The 23,527-nt window shown below is 49.5% G+C and overlaps 1 protein-coding gene across 1 annotated transcript; it reads right to left on the reverse strand.

Annotated features, from left to right (window-relative positions):
- Positions 1-325: 325 nt before the first annotated feature.
- Positions 326-23,118, reverse strand: Flcn (folliculin). The gene is made up of 13 exons (XM_013016555.1): positions 22,907-23,118; positions 20,109-20,216; positions 18,158-18,432; positions 15,684-15,830; positions 12,008-12,229; positions 11,375-11,535; positions 9,066-9,157; positions 6,907-7,097; positions 5,034-5,147; positions 3,954-4,077; positions 3,212-3,343; positions 3,001-3,106; positions 326-1,376 (listed from the first exon to the last, which is right to left on the reverse strand). Exons 3-13 carry the CDS (start codon positions 18,404-18,406, stop codon positions 1,175-1,177), a joined length of 1,740 nt encoding a protein of 579 aa, XP_012872009.1. The 5' UTR covers positions 18,407-18,432; positions 20,109-20,216; positions 22,907-23,118; the 3' UTR covers positions 326-1,174.
- Positions 23,119-23,527: the final 409 nt, after the last annotated feature.

Below are 23,527 nucleotides of genomic sequence, written 5' to 3' on the forward strand. Positions count from 1 at the left end.
CCTCCACGAGTTTTAGCCTCTCTCTACTACCAGCTCCACAAAGGAAATTCCAGAACACTGACCAAGATCACAGTGGCTTATACACCCCACCTAGCACTGGCCACACTCTGGTGTTGTCATAACCATAATATGTTCCATGTAATCATATTTCAGCCACTCATGGATTACACATACAACACTGGTCCCATCTGTAGTCTATGATGTTTGCACAACGGATCACCTGCTGTTCCCTGCTCTGCACACCTCCCCTGGTAAGCAACACTGTTTCCTGGGAGTAAACACAGCTTGTCATTAGGCTCAAACAAAAAAACTATGCAGTCAGCAATTTACAAAAATAACGTATTTACTGTGTCGCAATGTTCTTGCATTATACAGAGAACTAAACACAAACTCAATCTTCACTTTAAATATAAACAGAAAACTATAAACGAATTGGGAAATTTGCCAAAAATCTTCCCAAGACTTGAGTCCTTTATAAAACTGTATGGTGTGGTAATGCCACACTGGAAGCAGTTACTTGCAGTGACAATAAATGGTGAAGACAACAGAGGGGAAATGACACAGGATAGTCATGGTGGGCCGTGGTGCCTTCAGTTGGGTTAGACAAGGGGGAAGGACCGAATGCTTCCACAAAGCCTCATCTTTGTTAGAGATCAGAGTCTTCATCCTTGAACTGCACGTTCAAGCCCCATGGACCATGACTTCAGAGCAACATGAACTTTTAGATGCCCAGAGATGGGGAACACAGCTTCACCAAGAGCCTTCACAGGGGTCTAAGCAAGTTGCCAAAAGAGACTGCAGATGGGTGGATATCTTGAATATTCACAAGTGTGGCAAAACACAATCACAAACCCAGGAAACTGCTAAGTTTCAAAGAGGGAAGTGCTGTGATGTTAACTCCAAGAGAAGGCAGTTCCTGCAGCTCACACACTCGAGTCGGGCCTGGCCCACCCACCTGGCTCTTCCAGTCGGTTCTCACCTCTCCAGAGGTACCCAACACAGAGACCTACTGTCCCCCACTCCGCTGCCTTCCAGCCCCACAAGCACAGCAAAGGCCAACCCAGTGACTTGTACTTGTTGAGTGTTCCACACTGCAGTTGAGAAACCCTAGTAGCCCTCCTCTCTGCAGCTGGAGGATGGTGCATTCCAGATGTAGACTCAGATGCTCCTCAGGTCAGTTACGAGCCTCTGAGGCTGTGGGGCTGCGGACTGTCGACATGAGGTGTGACTTGTAGGTCTTGCTCAGGCCTGTCATCCAGAACTTCAGCAATTTGACATTGTCCTCCTCTGACGCACCCAGGACACTAAGGAGCTTCTGCGTGTCCTCTTTGGGGCGACTGTCCACCTTGGTGAATTTAAACAGGACCTTTACTTTGCTGCAAAAACACAAAAATACACACTCAGACCCACAGCCCAAGCACCAGAGCTCTGCTCATGGGACCTAAACAGCTTCTAGAACTGTGAGGGCCCTGTAGGCCCTAAGGGAAATCACACTCAGTTGAAAGGGTTCAGAAAAACAGCTACTCACTTAGGACCTCTATCTAGCCCAAGGAAATAGACTACTAGTCAACACAGCAAACTGAGCAAGAGCCAAGCATGGTATGGCATGCCTGTAGTCCCAGCTACTCAGAGTAGGAGGCTAGGCAGGAAGATAATCTGAGCATACAAACTCTCTAGGCAACATAGGGAGACTCATCGGAAGAAAAAGAAAATGAAAAAAGGAAGTGGCATTGTGGCTCAAGTGGTAGAATGCTTGCCTTGAGCTGAAGAGCTCAGGGACAGCACCCAAGCCTAGAGTTCAAGCCCCACAACTGCGGGGGGGGGGGGGGGTACGCGGTGCAGCAGGGAGTTGTAGCCTATAGCCAGGTGCCATTGGCTCACGCCTGTAATCCTAGCTACTCAGCTGAGATCTGAGGATCGAGGTTCAAAGCCAGCCTAGGCAGGAAAGTCCATGCGACACTCATTTCCAATAAACCACTCAGAAAAACAGAAGTGGCGCTGTGGCTCAAGTGGTAGAGCGCTAGCCTTGAGCTGAAGAGCTGAGGGACAGCACCCAGGCCCAGAGTTCAAGCCCCACAACGGTCAAAAAAAAAAAAAGAAAAACTTCATGGAAGAAACAAGTTGTTTCTGAGCTTCCTTGTCTGGCTAACTAAAACCTTGAGGAAAATAGCAAAGAGTCAAGACACAAGAAAACAACATATGCTTTTAAAGAAAAGGAAGTAGGGTTTAGGGCCTGACTCAAGTGATGAAGTACCTGCCTAAGAAACTTGATGAGGGCTGGGAAGGTGGCTCAGTGGTAGAGCGCTTGCCTTGCATGCCTAAGGCCCTGGGTTCGATTTCTCAGCACCATATAAACAGAAAAAGCCGGAAGTGGCGCTGTGGCTCCAGTGGTAGAGCACTAGCCTTGAGCCTTGAGCTGAGGGACAGCGCCCAAGCCCAGAGTTCAGGTCCCATGACCAGCAAAAAAAAAAAAAAAAAAAGAAACTTGATGAGTAGGCAGGGGGTGGGGAAAAAAATGGAAAAAAAAAAAAAAGAAACTTGATGAGTTCAAATTCACTTACCACCAAAGGGGGGAACAAAAGAAAGGAAGGAAGGGAAATGATCAGGCAAGGGTATAGCTCAGTAATGTGGTACTTGCCCAATATGGGTAAAGACCTAGGTCCAATGCCCAGTATTAAAAAAAAAAAAAAAGGAGGGGGGGAATTGGGTGCTAGTAGCTCACACCTGTAATCCAACCCACTCAGGAGACTGAGATTTAGATAGAGAGAACTGAAGTTCAAGGACCACCCAGGCAGAAAAATCTGCCAGACCTTCCCAAGGTCAGCAGATTCCTACGTGGCAGGGCTGCTATCTGAACCCTGCTCTTAACTTCTACTTCTGTACACTCAGGGGCCACTGCATAGCCTCTTTCCCAGAAACTGTTTTTTCCCCAGCAGAGCCTGCTGCGTGGATGGCTTTGCCCTCTCTGGGAAGTTTTGGTGGCTAAGGCCCGATGCTTACTTCATCCACTCCTCCTTGAGGCAGACGAGACACTGGTCCACCACGTCCACAGACAGGTTCTGGTTGGTGAGGGCAGCTTCGATCTTATTCAGGATGGTAGGGCCAACTGTGGATGAGGCAGAGGCACAAGGGGCAGCAGCACTGGACGACAGGCAGGTCCTGCTACTCCTCCCTCCCTGCCAGAGGGCAACCCCCACGCAGTGCTACCTACCTCGGTCTGCAGCCACAGGGCTTCCACTGGTCACCACAAACTCGAACTTGCTGAGAGACTGGTCATCCTCACACCCAACTGGGTGGAGGGTGGAGCGCGTGGCTGTGTGAACCTCCACAATCACCACAAACTCTGTAGCAACACAAAATACACCATTCTGTGGTCACCTCTTAACAAGCTCATCCAAAGTTAGCCATGTGAGCCAGGAACACCCTGCACTGTACTTTGCCAGAGCAAAGGTCTCCTGAGACTGACGCTGTGGTGTTTAAAACCTTTTGTGAACAGAGTTAAGGACTCATTTTTGGCCTCAGTTAAACTAGTAATTTCTTACAGCAATCACAATGATATGCATCATATATAGCCCACCCCACCATGCTCCCATTCCACAGACAGGACAGGACCGAGAGCTCATGAGCTTGCCTAAGGCCACTCAGCTGTTGGTGTACGACACTCAGAGCCACCTCAGAAAGCAGAGCTTTCATGTTCCTACATGACCCAAAGTAAGGCAGCGAAGTAGGGCTCAGGACGCAGGCTGTGAGAAGCACAGTTGTGTGAACCACCCTGACTTTCAGGCCCCCACCCATTCCAAAGTCAGGAAAGGGAAGCCCCCAGCCACTGGGAAAGCAGGTGCCTTCAAGAACAGCAGGCCACACCCTCAAATCCGTGACTAAGATCCAGTTCCATTATAAGCTGGGGAATCTCCCAGAGCAGCAGGAAGGGCACATCCCACAAAGGCACACACCTGAGGCCAGCACATGGGCAGGGATGGGCACATGCGGGCTGAGCCCGAGGAAGTTGCAGCGATAGGCCTCCTCATACTGGCTGCTGTATGGGATGATGCGGACACAACCCACAGGCAGCATGGTCTGCGGAGGACAGGGTAGCTCAGAACCCATCACAGTCCCACCTGCCCCCACACCCCAACTTGAAACACCCTCTGCAGCTGGCTCACAGCCTCTCTCCAGGGGGTGTCCTGGTCCCTCAGGGTGGTCTCCCACCAAGAGGCCCCCAACTCCTATCCTGACCATCACTCATACATTGACTCCTACCTCGTTGGCATCAGGGCAGCTGTGCTAGCATGCTCTGCTCACCCTTCCCCTCTCAAGAACACCTGTAAGATGGCTTCTTGGAGGGGTGGGGAACAGTAGACAGGGAAGTTATCAGTCTTCCAGGACAAGACTTTCCACTAGAGATAAGAGAATGGGAATGATACTAGGTGCCGGTGGCTCACACCTTTAATCCTAACTACTCTGGAGGCTGAGATCTAAGGATTGTGGTTCAAAGCCAGTCCAGGCTGATACTCTTATCTCCTATTAACCACCAAAAAGCCAGAAGTGGAGATGTGGCTTAAGTGGCAGAGTACCAGTCTTGAGCAAAAAAGCTAAGAAAAGCCGGGCACCAGTGGCTCACACCTGTAATCCTAGCTACCCAGGAGGCTGAGATCTGAGGATCATGGTTCAGAGCCACCCCAGGCAGAAAAGTCTGTGAGACTCTTATCTCCAATTAACCACTAAAAAAACTGGAAGTGGTGCTGTGGCTCAAGCAGTAGATCCCTTGCCTTGAGCTGAAGAGCGCGAGGACAGCGCCCAAGCCCAGAGTTCAAGCCCCACGACCGACCAAAAAAAAAAAGGGTAAGGAACAGTGTCCAGGCTCCTAGTTCAAGCCTCAGGACTAGAACAAGAAAAAAAAAAAAAGGTAATGGTACTGACTGTCATTGTTAGGTCCTAGATTGGAGCTTCTGTGCTAGTAGTCACAGTCACATCCAAAGACACTGAGCCGACACAGCCTGGCCACACAGTACATAAGTAAAAGATGCTCTCACCCGGAGAACTTCGAACGCTGATTGCACAAGGTCCACATCTCTGCTTTTCCAGATCACCTGGTTGCCCATGAGGACATGCCAGGCTAACATGCGAAAAGACGGGGCACCCAGGACCTGAAACACAGCACACAGTACTTTCTGCATTCTCATAATTAACTTCTCTCCCCTCTGCTGGAAGTTACTTTCTGTGTGTATTTAGAAAATTTCTCTGCATATCAAAGGAGACAGTGAAAAAGAGGACAGAGACACTTATCTTCCTGGGCAGGCTGATAGGAACCACAGGAAGCCTTGATTTGTACACTTAAAGACAAGAAAGACTTGCCAGGTACTGGTGGCTCACACCTGTAATCTCACATCTATAATCCTAGCTACTCAGGAGGTTGAGATCTGAAGACTGAGATTCAAAGCCAGACCAGGTAGGAAAGTCTGTGAGACTCTTATCTCCAATTAAGCTCCAAAAAATTAGAAGTGGCGCTGTGGCTCAGAGTGGTAGTAGGCCGGCCTTGAACATCAAGAGCTCAGCACCCAGGCCCCAAGTTCAAAGCCCCACAACCAACAAAACTAAAAAATAAAAACAAGACTCCAAAGTTCTTCCACTGAAATATCCTTCCCCCGATGCTATTTTGAAGCACAAAGGTACCAACTTTGTACAAGTCACCTCCTCTATAGATGCACTTTGCTGTGCTGAACTACTTGGTAGTGATCTGCAGCAGGCACACCTCAGGAACGTGAAGGACATGGGGTTTGCCAGCACAGCCCAAACTAGGCTACCCAGCCTCCTCCTTTACAGCTACAGGAGCCATCAGGGTCCTTGACGCTTTCCATTTGTCCTCACTTTACTCTAACCCAGCACAGGCTCTCCTACCCACCTTGAACATTAACCTCCCAACAATGACATTTCAGAAGAGGAGTGTTGGCCAAAAATGACTTTGAAATCAAACAGCCTAAAATAGGCTATGAAGCTGAGTGCTGGTAGCTCATGCTACTCAAGAAGCTGGGGTTTGAGGATTGTGGTTCAAAGCCAGCCCAGGCAGGAAAGTCCATGAGACTCTTATCTCTAATTAACCACCACAAAACCAGAAGTGGCACTGTGGCTCAAAGTGGTAGGACACTAGCCTTGAGCAAAAAGAGCTTAGGGACAGTGCTTAGACCCTGAGTTCTCTTCCCATGGAGGCTGACAGGGAAAGTGGGAAGCCTGGAGTTGTATGCTCAAAGACAAGACTTGCTGGTGCTGGTGGCTCACACCTGTAATCCTAGCTACCCAGGTTCTGAGAGAACTCAGGCTCTGAGTTCAAGCCCCATGACCAGCCAAAAAAAAAAAAAAGGGACTATGAAGCATGTTTTTTTTTTTCCTTTATTTTGGTCTGGTTTTTGCTGCGACTGGGTTTGAACTCCAGGTTTCACACTTGTTTGGGTTCTCTACTCATAGCTGGTGTGCTACCACTTGCACCAAACCTCCAGTTCCAGCTTTTTGCTGGTTAGCTGGATTTGTTTGCATGAGCTGACTTTGAACCACAGATCTTAGCCTCCTGAGAAGCTAGGATTACAAGCATGAGCCACAGAGTCTAAGCTGCACGTACACAATAACAGTACAATCTGATCCTTTTAGAAGAGTCTAGAATAACAAAGATTAGGAGTCTGCAGAAAACAGCCAGGCTTTTCTCTGAACCTACACTGTACTAAAAGAGCCCTGCTTCTGGGTCTAACACATCTCAATGGCCACATCTCAATGGCCACTGTACTTTCAGCCTCCCACTGCTGGTCACTCCTGGCTGGAAGAGGGTAAGCCCAGAAGACAATGTATACTGGATGGAGAAGTCTGAACACTTCTCTGGGGTTTGCTCCTGGGACTATATGTACACTTGCTGCTTACCTGTCTCATGTGTCGAAGAGACTTGAAGACTGAGAGCTTTCGGGGCTGCCAGTTGCCACAGTCTGAGAGCAAGGATGAATCTGCAGGACATTTGGTCAGTTCCCGTCCTCCCACGCCCTCAGGCAACACAGGGGTTTTCTCCTCCTCTTCCGCTTCTGAGTTGTCCCAGCTTTCCGATTCTTCCTCTAAGTCTACAAGACAGACAACAAGGACAGGTATGGAATGTAGCCTCCTCCTGTGATCACACTAGCCCCAAGGATGGTGTGGCTACAATACCAGCTGTTTCCTGGCTGTGTTCATCTATCTGTGCCTGTTGCCCCAGGCACCGGGAAGGCAGGAAGGCATTTATTTGGTCCAGGGAGGACACATTTCAGAACCTCTCACTGAAAGATGCAAAGTTGCTCCCCATGGGTGGAAAAGTTCAAACCAACCAAGTGCTACAGAGTATGTGTCCTGTGCTCTTCTGCAGGAGCCCTTCTTGGGGCTCCACACACTGCTTCACTCAGTCCTCCCCAACATCCTGGGTCAACATCCTCATTCACACTCACAGATGAAGGCACAGACTTATTACTTCAATTAATCTTTATGGCAGACCTCACAATACACCTCCGTTGCATGTCATGCTGAGACCTGGGGCAGGGGGGCCCATGGGCAGCAGAGCAAGGATCTGAGGTCAGGTCTGACACCTGAGTTGAGGCCTAAGCCCACACGTAGCTACTTCGTGACTCAACACAGTGCAGGCATGGCAGAGAGCCTCACTCACCTGCTTGTCTTCCTCTCCAGAAAGCTGTAGTGGACCTGACTTCTCACGTAGACATCATGATTGCATGAACTGGTGTGCAAGTCTATGAGTGGCACAGTAATAAGCCATCTATGGCCAAATGACCAGGAGAGCAGGCAGGCAATGACATGGTCTGTCTTTTCTGAGTGTGCTCTGCTTTCATGAAGACTTTATTCCTGAGTGACCTCACAGAAGAGCTCTCAGAAACACAAGTGGGTGCAGGGAAAACCTTGGAAGAGCTCCATTTAGAACTGGTGGCTCAAGGGACAGGGCATCTTACCTAGCAACCACAAGGACCTGACTTCAAACTCCAGTACTGCCAGAGAAAAATGTTTCAACTATTTAAAAGGGCCATCCTTAAAAAAGCACAGAAGGGGCTGGGAATGTGGCTTAGTGGTAGAGTTCTTGCCTAGTATGTAAGAAGCCCTGGGTTATGATTCCTCAGCATCACATAAACAGAAAAAGCAAGAAGTGGCACTGTGGCTCAAGTGGTAGAGTGCTATCTTTGAGCAAAAAAGAAGCTCAGGGACAGTACCCAGGCCCTGAGTTCAAGCCCCAGGACTAGGGGGAAAAAAAAGGCACAGGAAGCACCGTCAGCAAACAAACTGCACAACATACACTGCAAATGACCATTTCCCCACCCCACAGCTGTGGGAACTGAGGAGAGTCTGCCAGGATTATCTGGGTACCCCACACCAGGATCCCTTGGGAAGACAGCAACAAACAGGGGACTCATCCCCAGGTATGGAGGTTCAATCATGAATGTGAGGGGAAGGCCAGACCCTGGGAGGCTGGGGAACCAATGCTCTGGATGGAAAACTTAGGTCCAACAGAAACAACATTCTGGGCTGGGATGATGGCTCAGTGGTAGAACGCTTGCCTTGCATGCCTGAGGCCCTGGGTTCGATTCCTCAGCACCACATAAGCAGAAAAAAATAAAGCCAGAAGTGGCGCTGTGGCTCAAGTGGTAGAGCGCTAGCCTTGAGCTGAAGAGCTCAGGGACAACGCCCAGGCCCAGAGTTCAGGCCCCACAACCAACCAAAAAAAAAACCAGAAACAACATTCTTTATTCCAAGCAAACCTTAAGAGAATTGCTACAACACCAGGCATATGGCTATCATCATACAACAGGGGCAAACATTTTCAATCTCTCAGTCCTTTCTATAGGCAGTCGTAATGGTTACTTTTCCAAACTCCCTGGAGAACAGACTCTTTCAAGGAGAGAAAGAGAAAGAGGAGGAAGGAAAGAGGAATCACACAGAACTGCCAAGGCTCATCTGGCTTATTCAGACACATTTCCCTATAGTAGCTCCTCCTGCTGGCCTACTCCCCACCCCCACCACAGGAAAAGGGCCCCAACAGTAGCACCCAGTCTCACCAGCAAGCTTCTCCATCTGGACCAAGGTGTCCTCAGTCGGTGCACCCTCCAGGAGCTTCTCAGTCAGTCGGCTGCCGCATGCTTTCAGAAGCCTGGAGAAAACAGCACCAGCTGTGAGGTTCCTTACAAGAGTAAAAACATAAGGCCTTTGGCCTGGACAATCAGGCCTGAGTGTACCTGATGTCCCTATCTGGACACTCAGCCATTCTGCAAGACACAACCCAGGTAATTCATTAAAGAGTGTGAGGAAGATCAGGAGGCTGAGATCTGAGAATTGTGGTTCAAAGCCAGCCCAGACAGGAAAGTCTCATCTCCAAGTAACCACCAAAACACCAGAAGTGGCACTGTGGCTCAAGTGGTAGCTCGCTCACCTTAATCTAAAGAGCTCAGGGACAGTGCCCAGGCCCAGAGTTCAAGCCCCACGACCAAAAAAAAAATAAAAAAGTGTGAGGAAGAAATGAGAGGAACTGTTTGTTCTGATCCTGATGCAAAGTCATCTCAGAGACAAAAGATCTAACATGAATGCACTGGCTAACACTAAGGAACCAGTCAATTCTGTAAGGTAGGATAATGGTATTATGGGTATACTTGTAGTTGCAATGATACAACAAAGATTTGCTTTGAAAATATTCTAGGAAAACAGTGAAAGGACAGCCAGGTGCTCATGCCTGTAATCCCAGCTACTGAAGAGGCTGAGATCTTAGGATCTCAGTTCAAAGCCAACCTAGCCAGGAAAGTCTGTGAGATTCTCATCTCCAATTTACCACCAAAATAGCCTGAAGTGGATCTGTGGCTTAACTGATAGAGCATTAACCTTGAGCAAAAGAAGCTCAGGGACAGTGCCCAGACCCAGAGTTCAAGCCCCAAGACTGCACAAAAAAAAAAGTGAAGGGTCAGGGAAAAGAAAAGTGAAATGGTATAAATGCTAGACCTGGAGGCTTACTGCACTGTCTGCTCTACTCTGAGCCTGTGAAATTCCATAATGAAAATGTTTTCAATGGGGCTGGGAAGGTGGCTCAATGGTAGAGTGCTTGCCTTGCATGCCTGAGGCTCTGAGTTCGATTCCTCAGCACCACATAAGCAAAAAGAAAAAAGCCAGAAGTGGCGCTGTGGCTCAAGTGGTAGAGCATTAGCCTTGAGCTGAAGAGCTGAGGGACAGTGCCCAGGCCCAGAGTTCAGGCCCCACAACCGGACCCCAAAAAAAAAAAAAAAAAAAAAAGAAAAAAAAAAAAGAAAAATGGTTTTCAAATGTAGGAAGAACAAGCTCAGTAAGGCTTTAAGTGTTTTCATTACAAAGAAAAGTATGACAAGGTAAGGTAAGTGAACACCTGAGCAACGCTGTCACTGTGGACACCACAGAGCTGAGGTGAACATCCTCAGGCAAGCCGATCTTGAGAGAACTCCTCTACTGAGGTGGCTACTAACTGAACTGCCATTAGGCAGCACATGCTTGCATACTACACATACTGCTGTGTAGCACAAGTGTATGTGATTTAATTTTTACTTGTCAACTTCAAAGAATGTTTTAAACATAGAAGGAACTATATGTTCGGTGGGAGCAGGTATTTTTCCTCAGGAACTGGACCTGTAGGAACTCACACCAAGACAAGATCTACACAATGTGACAACAAGGCCTATCTATAAGGGGACAAGGGACAGCACAGTGCACAGGTAGCCAGGAAAGACTGGAATCTAGTACATCCACTAACTCCCCTCCCCTCACTGACCCTCCTCCTTGCCAGCACTAGAGTTCAATCTTCCTTTGGCTGGCCTGGGTTTAGTAACACAGCATGCTTCTACTAAACACCTACAAAGGACACATATACTACTACAGAGCCAGGGCCTAAGGCCTTGTGGTTTCCACCCCATTCTCCAGTCAATCTAGGGACATGGGCTCCATGAGGCCTCTACTGCACAGTGCACTGGTCCTTGGAAGGAGCCACTTCAGAAGTGGCCCAAGTCAGACTTCACTAATGGAGGCCCTGCCAATGAAAACTTTTCATGAGACCTGAGCCAGATGTTTACTGCGTATTTTCTTCAGAGAGAGAGTTTTACTATGTTGCCACAGAAATGGTTTGCATATCATAGGAAGCGAGCTCCATCTAACTGTGTGACATTGTGTGATTGAGGCCAGGAGAGGACTATCCCTTGAGTACAAGGCTCCCTTGCTCACTCATTAGTGCCCATGGGTCAGCATTACTGGGAAATGGCCAGCAACTTTGGCCAAGAGCTGTTCTCCGAAGTTGTGATGATCCAGCCAATCCAGTGAGTGCTTATACTAACAGCTGCCAAGCCCCAGGAAGTGTTACCAGGCAAAGGAGGTATGCAGACATGCCCACAGGTTGTCATCACTGGTCAAGGAGGTCAGCGAGCGAGCAGCATTGCCATTCCTCTGGTGCAGGAACGGTGTAAAGGCTGTGTTCATTCTCTGGGCACGTTGTGGGCACCCAAACTGCTCTGCCTCAAACACCTGAAATGCAAAGGGGAGAGTGTCCTCTTCAATAGCTGCCCAGATGACTAACTCTAGCAGCCACTCCAGAGGACAGACACAGGGCCTCCAACACCCAGAGGTGTACCCCCAGGATGGCTCAAGGAACAGCTTCATCCATCTGGAACCACCACAATGTAAGGACTGTCACTAGAGCATGCCTGCCAGTCCTGAGAGGGCTAAGCTAGGTACAGGTCAAGACAGACCAATGGACAGTTGCAACAGGAAGGGCAAAGGAAACAAAGACCAAAGAGAAGAAGCCAGACTGAAAGAGAGACAGGACGGTGGTACAGGCAAGGCCAGAACAGATGGGCTGGCCAGCAGGTGCATCACTCATCCTCAACTCTGAAGCCAAGAGAACAAGTTGGGCGCACAGCAGCTGCCCAGAGAAGAGGAACACAGCTGCCTGTGCCCTCAGTGAAGATGCCACCATTATTCCTGACCCCAGTGTCACCTTGAGGGCCTTGCCCTGGAGCTCATCAATGATCCCTCGGATCTTCCCCAGCAGGAAGGGCCAGGAGTTGATGAGGTAGATCCGGTCCATCATGATGGTGATGATGCTGTACCAGCGCTGGAAGCCCCTGGCCAGGCTGTCTTTGATGAAGAAGGTGTGACTGAACACAAAACCATGCTGTTCATCTCCAAAGAAGATGGGGCCTTCCCGGCCAGGACACACCTGGAAGAAAAGCATGACAACTCAAGAGACAGCCCTCCTGCCATCAGAGAAAACATTTCCAAGCCTCCTTTGACCCAGGAGTGGAATCTAGGGCATAGCACATACTAGGCAAGTACTCTCCTACTGAACTATAGCCCCAGCCCTTCTTCAGACCTTTCATCATGGATTAGCCACAGGTAATCCAAGGAGAGCAAGAGGAGTTAGATGAGTGAAGAGCTTTGCAATTACCAATTCTTTTTCATTTTTACAATGTGAAGGATGAAATCTAAAGCCTTGGGCATGCTAAGCACCCGGTCTACTGCTAAGCAAGACCCTTAACCCCAGCAAACTTTTTTTCTTTTTTTGGTGGCTAATCCTGGGCTTGAACTCTAGGCCTGGGCACTGCCCCTGAGCTTCTTTTGTTCAAGGCTAGCACTCTACCACTTAGGCCACAGCGCCACTTCCAGCTTTTTCTGTATATGTGGTACTGAGGAATAGAACCCAGGGCTTCATGCATGTGAGTGAGGCAAGCACTCTACCACTAAGCCACCTTCCCAGCCCTCTAGCAAACTTTCTAGAGGTCACTTTATTTACTGTAAAGTAACAGGGCTAGAACAATGGGATCATTAGTTTCTTTCTCCTTGAGCCACAAATCATTCTGTAGAAACATTCCATCTACTCAGGACTGTAATGTGCCAGCTTATTCACGTAGAGTGGACAAGACCAGTAGCCACGTCAGAGCCTATAGCGCAAAATCTGTGCCTCTTTTCATTTTTTGTCAGTCTTGGGGCTTGAACGAAGGGTCTGGGTACTGTCCCTGAACTTTTTCACTAAAGGCTAGTACTCTACCACGTTGAGCCACAGCACCACTTCCAGTTTTCTAGTGGTTAATTGGAGAGAAGTGTTTCACGACTTTCCTGCCCAAGCTGGCTTCACACCACGATCCTCAGATCTCAATCTCCTGAGTAGCTAAGATTACAGGCATGAGCCACCAGCACCTGGACATCTGCACCTCTTTTCTTAGGCCTCAGCCTCCCCCCGCCACAATGATTCTCTTGTTCTCTTTTGGGGGGGGTCTGGTCATGGGGCCTGAACTCGGCCTGGGCACTGTCCCTCAGCTCTTCAGCTCAAGGCTAGTACTCTGCCACTTGAGCCACAGTGCCACTTCTGTTGGTTTTTTTTTTTTTTCTGCTTATGTGGTGCTGAGGAATCGAACCCAGGGCCTCAAGCATGCAAGGCAAGTGCTCTACCACTGAGTCACCTTCCCAGCCTGATACTCTTGTTCTTAATACATAATTGGAGCACACATGACCGTCTGTTTGCTTGCAGACTCACAGCAGGAAATGAGAACACATGACAACAATGACAACCAGCAGAGGATGGGGGGAGCCTCCTCGGGTGGATGGATATAGGCAAGAAAGCTTAGTGACTGACCATGAGCTCTTTATGATAAACCAAGAGCAACAGCTATGGAGTTCAGGAACAAGTCAATCTACTTGGGTTTCTAAGAACATGTGATGATTCAGACAATAAAATAGTATATATACATATGGTAGAAATAGTTCCTGTCTTAGAAATATATCCATCAGGAATGCACAAAAATCCCCTTGTACAACTACTTGCAGATAAAAACCAGATGCCAGTGGCTCAATCCTATAATCTTAGTCACTCAATTGGCTAAGATCTAAGAATCACCATTTGGAGCCAACCCAGGCAGACAAATCTGAAAGACTCATCTTCAAATAACCAGAAAAAGCTAGAACTAGAGGCATAATTCAAGTGGTAGAGCACCAGCCATGAACAAAAAAGATGAGCAAGAATGTGAGACCCATGAGGCTGGGAAGATGGCTCAGTGGTAGAGCGCTTGCCTTGCATGCATGAGGCCCTGGGTTCGATTCCTTAGCACCACATAAGAAGAAAATAAAAAAGCCAGAAGTGGAGCTGTGGCTCAAGTGGTAGAGTGTTGGCCTTGAGCTGAAGAACTGAGGGACAGCGCCCAGGCCCAGAGTTCAGGCCCCACGACTGGACCCAAAAAAAAAGTGAAACCCAGCTGGAAATGTGGCTTGCCTCACATGCATAAAGCCCTGGGTTCAATTCTTTAGTGCCACATAAACAGAAAAAGCCAGGAGTGGTGCTGTGGTAGCCCTGAGCAAAAGGAAGCTCAGGGACAGTGCCAGACCCTGAGATAAAGCCCAGGACTGGCAAAAAAAAAAAAAAAAAAGAATGTGAGACCCTAAGTTCAAGCCTCAGTATTGGCATGTGTGTGTGTGGGAGGGGGGGTAAAAAAGGAAGATTATAACCCAGGCCAGTCTCCAGCATAAAGTGAGCCCCTACCTTGAAAATAACTAACACAAAAAGGAGCTGGAGGAGACATGGCTCAAGTGGTAGAGCTCCTGCCTAGCAAGCATGAGACTACAAACACAATAACCTATATGTCAAAACCATGATTTTATATTATGCAAACTTGAACTATATAACTCAAGGGTAAGGATGGGAGGAGGAATAATAGAGGAGAACGATGTAAGGGGCGACATTTATCAAGGTGCATTATACTCCTGACTTAAGGAATTGTAACCTCTTTGTACAACTGCTTAATAACTTTTTTAAATGAACAGTTAAAAAAAAGCAATTATTGGGGCTGGGAAGGTGGCTCAGTGGTAGAGCACTTGCCTTGCATGCATGAGGCCCTGGGTTCGATTTCTCAGCACCACAATAGCAAAAAGAAAAAAGCCGGAATTGGCGCTGTGGCTCAAGTTGTAGAGCACTAGCCTTGAGCTGAAGAGCTGAGGGACAGCGCCCAGGCCCAGAGTTCAGGCCCCATGACCAGACCCAAAAAAAAAAATTTTTTTTTTAAAAGCAATTAGGGGGCTGGGAAGTTGGCTCAGTGGTAGAGTGCTTGCCTTGCATGCATAAGGCCCTGGGTTCAACTCCTCAGCACCACATAAGAAAAAAGCCAGAAGTGGTGCTATGGCTCAAGTAGTAGGGTGCTCACCTTGAGCTGAAAAGCTGAGGGACAACACCTAGGCCCAGAGTTCAGGCCCTACAACTGACAAAAAATAGCAATTACAGGGCTGAAAAGGTAGCTTAGTTGTAGAGTGCTTGCCTCACATGCATGAGGCCCTGGGTTCGGTTCCTCAGCACCACATCAGAAAAAGCTGGAAGTGGTGCTGTGGCTCAAGTGGTAGAGCGCTCACCTTAAGCTGGAGAGCTGAAGGAACAGCACCTAGGACCAGAGTTCAAATCCCACGATCAACCAAAAAAAAAAAAACCAAAGAAATAAAAACAACTGGCACTTGAAGTAAAAAGTTAGCACCCACTCAGAAAATCAGAGAATTCACCAGAACTCATTCTTTAAGGTTCAACCACTGGTGTGCTGTGCTCTACAGCACAGTGACTGGCCAGGCCCCTCCCTGTCCATAACCAGCACTGAACTGTGTCTGTGTGGGTCTCTCACTGAGACAGGCCCCAGGCTTACCTCACAGCTCAGGCTCCTAACACAGGCCTGGCGGACAATGCTGAAGAGCTGGGGGTGGTTGGGGTGCTGGTGACTGACATACTTGATTGATGTTTCTTTATCATGGCTGATATAGCCTGGGTGCCCTGCAGCAAGGGACCGGCAGCCCTGCCCAAGAGGACAAGAAAACCTATTAGATGGAAGCAAACAACAAACTGCCCTACCTTATACAAATAATGCATTTAGAAAGCTAATCTCTTTTCTTTGCTTCTCCTTCCCTCCCTCCTTCCCTGCCTGTCTATTTATTCTTTTGTTGGTCGTGGGGCCTGAACTCTGGGCCTGAGCGCTGTCCCTCTAGTACTCTACCATTCTGAGCCACAACATCACTTCTGGTTTCTGATGGTTAATTGGAGGTAAGAGTCTCACAGACTTTCCTGCCTGGGCTGGTTTTGACCCACGATCCTCAGATCTCAGCCTCCTAAGTAGCTAGGATTATAGGTGTGAGCCACAGGCGCCTGGCCTTCTTCTCTTTTCTTTTCTTTTTTATGATAGGATATCCCTCTACAGCCCAGGTTGATTTAGAATTCAGGATCCTCCTCAGCATCCAAACTTGCTGGGGTTACGGGCATATGCCATCACCCGCAACCTCTCAATTATTGTGTAGAAACTTGCTGGCTTCTAGATTTATACTCATCAGAGGAACAAAGAGTTTCCTAACTAGGAAAAGCAGACCCTTGGGGCCATAAAGCTCATAAAAGTTAGTAGGGCTGGCCATAGCACATACAGGTAATGAGGAGGATGAGGCAGGAAGATCACAAGCTTGAGAACAGACTGGCCTACACCTTTGAGCCAGGTACCAGCAGCTCATGCCTGTAATCCTAGCTATTCAGGAGGCTGAGATCTGAGGATCCAGTTTGAAGTCAGAGTTCCCTGGAACTCTGATCTCCAATAAGCCACCAAAAAGCCAGAAGTAGAGCTGTGGTTCAAACAGCAGACTGTTAGCCATCAGTGAAAAAAGCTAAGGGAAAGCCGGGCGCTGATAGCTCACGCCTATAAGCCTAGCTACTCAGGAGGCTGAGATCTGAGGATCAGAGTTCAAAACCAGCCCAGGCAAAAAAATTCCTTGAGACTTCTATCTCCAATAAACTACCAAAAAATCAGAAGTGGCGCTGTGGCTAAAATGGTAGAGCGCTCGCCTTGAGCTAAAGAATGCAGAGACAGTGCCCAAGCCCAGAGTTCAAGCCCCACAAACGACCAAAAACAAAAACAAAGAAAACAGCTAGTAGGACAGGTAACAGGTGTTATGAGAACAGCTCTGCCTGTCTTACCTCACTCAGTCCTGAGTACAACTCTGGGCATGATTTCAGTGATACATTCCATTTTACAGATGGCATTTGATGTTGTAATGAGAATTGGTTGGACCAGGACACACAGTAGTGCCACTTTTCTGAATGACATCATCTACCTCCTCCTAGGCCTCAGTCCTAGGTTCTAAAATCAACAGGTGGCAAAGGCCTTGGGGACAGGTAAGGGTAGTGAGCACACGGATGAAAGGCTTCAGAGGGTCAGTGTGGGACCCTAGGGACCACCCCTCAGACCACCAATGGGAGTAGATATGAAATGGGCTCTGCTGAGATACTCATAGCCACCCCACCTTCAGCCACTGCCACACTCTGAAACTGTCTTAAGAGCAGTCCCATCCCAAGACTGCACACAGGTGGACACTGAGGTAGATGCCAGGAGATCCAGGAACTCTCTAGATGTCTGGCCCAGCTTTCCAAAATGCCCTGTCCCTCTTCTCTCTCATTCCTGCCAGGCCTCAAGGCTCTGTGATTTCTGTCCATCTACTCCACTACCATTCCTACAACAGTTAAATCCCTCAGACACTTGGCATCTTTTTTCCTTCCCTCCTTTCTCTCTTTCTATATGCTGGGAATTGGAATTTGCTCTCTGTAAGCCACCATGTTGGCTTACTGATTATTGATTACTGTGATCCCACAAACTTTTTTGCCTGGACTGGCTCTGAGCCTTGATCCTTCCTATCTCTGCCTTCTGAGTAGCTGAGATTAGCCACCATGCCCAGTACATGTACTTCTCAGCAGACCCAAACAAATGCCCAAGCACAGCTTCCACCACCACTCAATTTCAAGCCTGATCAAAGACCTCCACACAATGTGGCCTGTTGGGATAGGCTGAAGGAACATAAGACTAGGCTAATTGAAGTGGGTGGATACAAGGGTAAATGCCATGCTGGAGCAGCAACTGTCTGTGGCTTAAAATGCTAATGCATACAGTGGCTGAATATTGGGATGATGAGAATGAACCAAAGGGACTAGAGAGAAGCATGCACATGCAGAGGGTCAAGGAAAAGCCCCTGAGGTCTGGGTCATTTCCAGAAGGCCTTATCCAATGCTCTCAACATCCTGGGGTCTCCTACATCCTCCCATTTGCTTCTCAAAGATCAAAATGTTCCCCAAGAGTCCCAAAACACTTGCCTCACACATGTCCGACTTCTTGGGCCCCGGGCTACTGGACTCGGCACTGGCACCCTCGGCTGGGCTATGAGCACGGACCCGGCTGCTCATCTGGATGCCGCCCTCCTCCTCCTCAGCTTGTTCACCCTGGCCAGGGCTGTCCCCATTCCCAGCACCCTGGGGCAGAGGGGCATGCAGAACTTCCGTGCAGAAAAGAGTACGGGGACCGTGGAGTTCACAGAAGTGACAGAGGGCAACGATGGCATTCATGGTGCCTTGGGGGATGAGCAAGAAGCCTGTGGAGGCAGGAATAGCATCAGCAGACCTGTACCTGCTCATGCCCCAAAACCTGCCCAGAGCCCATGGAGCACTGGGACCACACATCACCAGGGGCTTCCTGACCAGCAGAGGTTAAGTCACCTGCCAGCACAACCAGTTCTAATCATATGGAAAGCTCTCCAGGTAGAAATGCCACAGAGCTAGGAGGTAGATGGTACAAGCAGAATGCACCTTGAATGCCACCATGCAGCACCATGTCAGCACCACTGGAATGACATATAGAAAATGCCACAGGAGGGCTGGGAAGGTGGCTCAGTGGTAGAGCACTTGCCTTGCATGCTCGAGGCCCTGGGTTCGATTCCTCAGCACCACATAAGCAAAAAGAAAAATCCAGAAGTGGTGCTGTGGCTCAGTGGTAGAGCGCTAGCCTTGAGCTGAAGAGCTGAGGGACAGCGCCCAGGCCCAGAGTTCAGGCCCCACAACCGGACCCAAAAAAAAAAAAGAAAATGCCACAGGAGCCAAGTAGAGGGAACTTCACCCAGCACTCCATACCTGCCAGGCAAGTTTGGATGCTGTGATGCACCCCTATGTGCTCACCTCAATGGACAAATACGTAAATAGGCAGTTAGGCACATAGGCACGCGTGCGTGCACGCGCGCACACACACACACACACAGAGCACATCCTCGCATCAGGAATGGCCGTGGAGAACAATCTGGTGGGCAGGACAAGAAAATCCCACAAGGAAATTGGGTACAGGTCCTCAGTAGAGATGAAATGGGAGCATGCTCACAGGGGGAAGAGCCCTGGGTCTGAGGGAATTTGGGAGGAAGGAAAACTGATCTCATGATCCCTGAAGGCTCCTGGAACTGCTTTTAGAGATAGCAAAGCTATCTCTGATGAGGCTGACATACAGATGCCAACTGAGGTGGCCCCACTTACCAGAGTGGGTAGCAAAGTCAGTAAAGACACTGTCAGAAAGGACAGTAGGGGGGCTGAGAAAGTGGCTCAGTTGTAGAGTGCTTGCCTAGCAAGCATGAAGCCCTGGCTTCGATTCCTCAGCACCATATAAACAGAAAAAGCCGTGTGTAGTGCTCTGGCTCAAGTGGTAGAGCGCTAGCCTTGAGCTGAAGAGCTCAGGGATAGTGCCCAGGCCCAGAGTTCAAGATCCACTACTGACAAAAAAAAGAAAAAGAAAAAGAAAGGACAGTAGGGGCACAGACCAAGTGGAATGGGTTTAAATAAAGGGTTCATGGGACTCATTAGAGTGAGGCCAAAAGAACAAGGATGGAGGCTGGGAATGTGGCTTAGCAGAAGAGTGCTTGCCTAGCATGTATGACACCCTGGGTTTGATTCCTCAGTACCACATAAACAGAAGTTAGAAATGGTACTGTGGTTCAAGTGGTAGAGTGCTAGTCTAGAGCAAAAGAAGCTCAGGGATAGTGCCTAGGCCCTGATTTAGAGCCCCAGGACTGACAAAAAAAAAAAAAAAAAAGGAACAAGGAAGGACAGACCACTGATGGAATAAGAAGTCTGAGTAGGAGGAAGGGGAGTCGAATCCAAAATAAAGGCAGAGGCAGTGGCACTGGAAAAGGTGCTACAAACTCCTTGGAGAGACACAAAAAGAGAAATGGGTACTTCTCAGTAAGACAGACACAGAAAAGCAGCTCTTAGGCAAATCATCAGTACTAACCTTATACTTAGAAGAAGCACACTTCCACCATCCCACCTAGACCAAAGCACTCAAGGTCTCGCCGGATGAATCAAGTATGGTAACTTCAGATTCAAAACCTGACATTATCTAAGGAAAGAAAAAGTCAGAGGAAGAAAGTCAGGGGGGAAAACCCAGAGCTAATTCTAAGAGCAGTGATTTTTTTTGTTTGTTTTTTGGGTCCAGTCATGGGACCTGAACTCTGGGCCTAGGCGCTGTCCCTCAGCTCTTCAGCTCAAGGCTAGCGCTCTATCACTTGAGCCACTTGCCACTTCCGGCTTTTTTCTTTTTGCTTATGTGGTGCTGAGGAATCAAACCCAGGGCCTCTGGCATGCAAGGCATGTGCTCTACCACTGAGCCACCTTCCCAGCCCCAGAGCAGTGATTTTTTTTTAAACTTTATTTGGTGCCAGTTCTAGGGCTTGAACTCAGGGCCTGAGCACTGTCCTTGAGCTTTTTATTCAAGGCTAACACTTGACTACTTGAAGCACAGCTCTACTTCCAGCTTTTTGGTGGGGCTGGCTTAGAACCTCAATTCTCAGATCTCAGCTTCCTGAGTAGCTAAGATCACAGGTATGAGCCACTGGTTCCTGACTTAACAGCAGTCATCTTTGTAGCATGAAGAAACCTTCTCAATAAGCTTTTAGCTGACCTAAAACCAGGGCACACACAGCAAGAGGACTGGAGATTTATCTGCTGTTATGCTTCAGATCCCAATGTCTCCCAAATGCTATGTGTTGAAGGCTTGGTGCCTACTTAATAGTGGTTTGGAAGTGGTAGAACTTTTAGGAGGTAGGGCCTATTGAGAAGAAGTGCCCTTGAAGGGGGGATATAGGGACTGCTGCCCCCACCCCTGCTCCTCCTCCTCTCCCCCCAAATCCATCTGTCTTTGTTTCCTGGCCACTATGCAGTGACCAAAAACCAAAATGTCTGTTCTACGACTCCCAAAACACAGTTTTGTGCTATTATGTGCTCCCCTGCTAAGATGTTCTACCTGACCACAGGCCCAAAGGGACCAATCATTTATGGACTGAGACCATGAACCAAACTAAGCCTGTCCTTCTTTCCAAGTTATCATTTCAGGTATTCTGTTATGATAAGAAGCATGCATGAGGCCCTGGGCTCCATTCCTCAGCACCACATAAGCAGAAAAAGCTGGAAGTGGCACTGTGGCCCAAGTGGTAGTGCACTATCCTTGAGCTGAAGAGCTGAGGGACAGCGCCCAGGCCCAGAGTTCAGGCCCCACGACCGGCAAAAAAAAAAAAAAAGAAAGAAAATAAAAAAGCCAGAAGTGGCTCTGTGGCTCAAGTGGTAGAGTGCTTGCCTTGCATGCATGAGGCCCTGGGTTCAATTCACATAAGCAAAAAAGAAAAAAGCTGGAAGTGGAACTGTGGCTCAAGTGGTAGAGTGCTAGCCTTGAGTTGAAGAGCTGAGGGACAGTGCCCAGGCCCAGAGTTCAGGCCCCACGACCGGACCCCCCCCCAAAAAAAAAACCCACTAATACACTTGTGGTTCTGTGGCTTAGGAGCCCTCCTGCCTCCTACCTACTGAATAAGGTCTCTCAGGGTCTCACAGTACACAGCATTTGAATTCTGGGCAGAAAGAGGCCAATTCTTTCATCTTTCTCCAATTTGAATGCCCATTCCAATTTTGCTGAACAAAGTGCTGTGAGTGTACTATCATCCTTCCCAACAAGCTTTCCAGAACCCAAGACAGTCTCTTCGTCATCATGCTTAAAGTAAGTTCTCAAATTCCTTGAGGAGGTTGGCTGCCTGACCATGTCCCTGCCCACACTAGCTGAATCACTGTCCTGAACACGGCACCATCCTTCCATTCTCCACTGGGCCCTGGGTCTACTTCATCCCTACTTCTGTTGTCTTCTCACACCAGCCTGGAGAATTAGGGGTCACTAAAAGCACCCTAAGGAAATAAGGGGTTACAATGGAGCTTAACCAGTAGCAAGCACCCAACTCTACAAACGCATCTCCCGCAGGGGAGCTTCACTCAGTAGGAGCTGGAATCCCAGCAAAGTACACAGGGATGAAAACTGCCACAGGAGAGTCCTTCCAGCTTCACCGGGATTTCTATTTATTTACAGAGCTCCCCAGACACACACCACACTAGAAGGGCAAACAGCGTCATGTGCCACAATTGCTCAATCACTTAATGACAATGGTGATAATGTAGTGCCTCCAGCACTGGAGCAGCTGTGGCCTTTCTCTGCTGGGACACAGGTCTTCCTGCTAGGCTGGCTGGGCATCACGGTTGGTGATAGGTGACTAAGGGCAGGAGAACCAGGATCAAATTCCAACCAGCTCCTGGCGCCCTGGCCTACCCGTGATGGCTGGGGACCACCTTGCACCTTGCAAGCCAGGTACTGAGCTGGCTAACTGATTTTTCCAGGGGAAAGACAAAAGGAGGTCTATTGACGCCCGAGGAAGCTGTGCTAGGCCTATTAGCGTCATCAGAGGGTCCTCCTCCGGCCAACCAAGGAGGAAAAGCCAACCACCCCTCTCTCTCTCTCTCTCTCTCTCTCAAAGCACAGGGGGAAACACCCGGAGCAGGAGGCAGGCCGAGCGCAGGGAATTCAACCGATGACCCTGACGGGGGGCGGGGGGGGGTGCCCCAGGTGACCCGCTTCCTCCCCGAAGCTAAGATGTGCCACTCACCCTCATCACCATCCCCTCGGAGGCGGGGTCCTCCGCAATGCCTTCCCGTCAGCTCTAAGCTCCCCCCCATCACCTGCCCACTAACTCCGCGGGGCCGGGCCCCCAGACCCACCTCTCCTCAGGTCCGCCCCATGGCGCCGTCCCGGCCTTCGCAGGACCCCAGGCGGCGGGAGTCCCGTCTCTTCACTTCGCTAGAAGGAAGTGACCCCGCGGGGGTCACTCTGGGCCGCGGACCCCACGCGAGGGGCCCCGGCTGCAGCCCTCGACCCGCAGGCGGCAGCGGGCCCTCACGCTCAGCCGCGGTCGCCCAGGCCTGGCAGCCCGCGCCCCCACCCCCCCACGCCCTCAGCCCGAGCGCGTGACTCGGGTGGTGCGGACCATCCGCGCAGCCCCGCGGCAAAGGGCTGACACCGCCCGCAGCCGCCGGGCGTCGCGAGGAGAGCGAAGCCCCGCAGGACCCGACACCCCTACGAATACAGACAGAGTTTAAAACAACCACGGAGTCTGAAAGGGAACCAGACTGAGCTTTCAGACACCCCTTCTCTGGTGTCTCTGTTTCGCTCCCCCCCCCCTTCGAGAATATAGAATGGTTCAGCCCGCGCAGGGCGGGGCGGGGCGGAGTGGGGGCGGGGCGGAGTGGGGGCGGGGCGGAGTGGGCGGGCGGGAGGAGGCTGGAAGAAACCCTTACGCGCGGGAGGATGCTGACGTTTCCCAAGACACTTTTGAAAGAGAA

This window comes from Dipodomys ordii, unplaced genomic scaffold (genome assembly GCF_000151885.1).
Source record: "Dipodomys ordii isolate 6190 unplaced genomic scaffold, Dord_2.0 Scaffold31, whole genome shotgun sequence".
Taxonomy (NCBI): domain Eukaryota; kingdom Metazoa; phylum Chordata; class Mammalia; order Rodentia; family Heteromyidae; genus Dipodomys; species Dipodomys ordii.

Bases quoted from the DNA above. Each gene is read 5' to 3' on its own strand.
- Flcn (XM_013016555.1), bottom strand. From the start codon at position 18,406: ATGAATGCCATCGTTGCCCTCTGTCACTTCTGTGAACTCCACGGTCCC. The intron at 15,831-18,157 runs GCAAGTGTTTTG...CCTCTTGGGCAG, and splicing joins AGAAGTCGGACATGTGTGAG to GGCTGCCGGTCCCTTGCTGC. The intron at 3,107-3,211 runs GTAGGTAGCACT...CCTCATCCACAG, and splicing joins CCCTGTGGCTGCAGACCGAG to TTGGCCCTACCATCCTGAAT.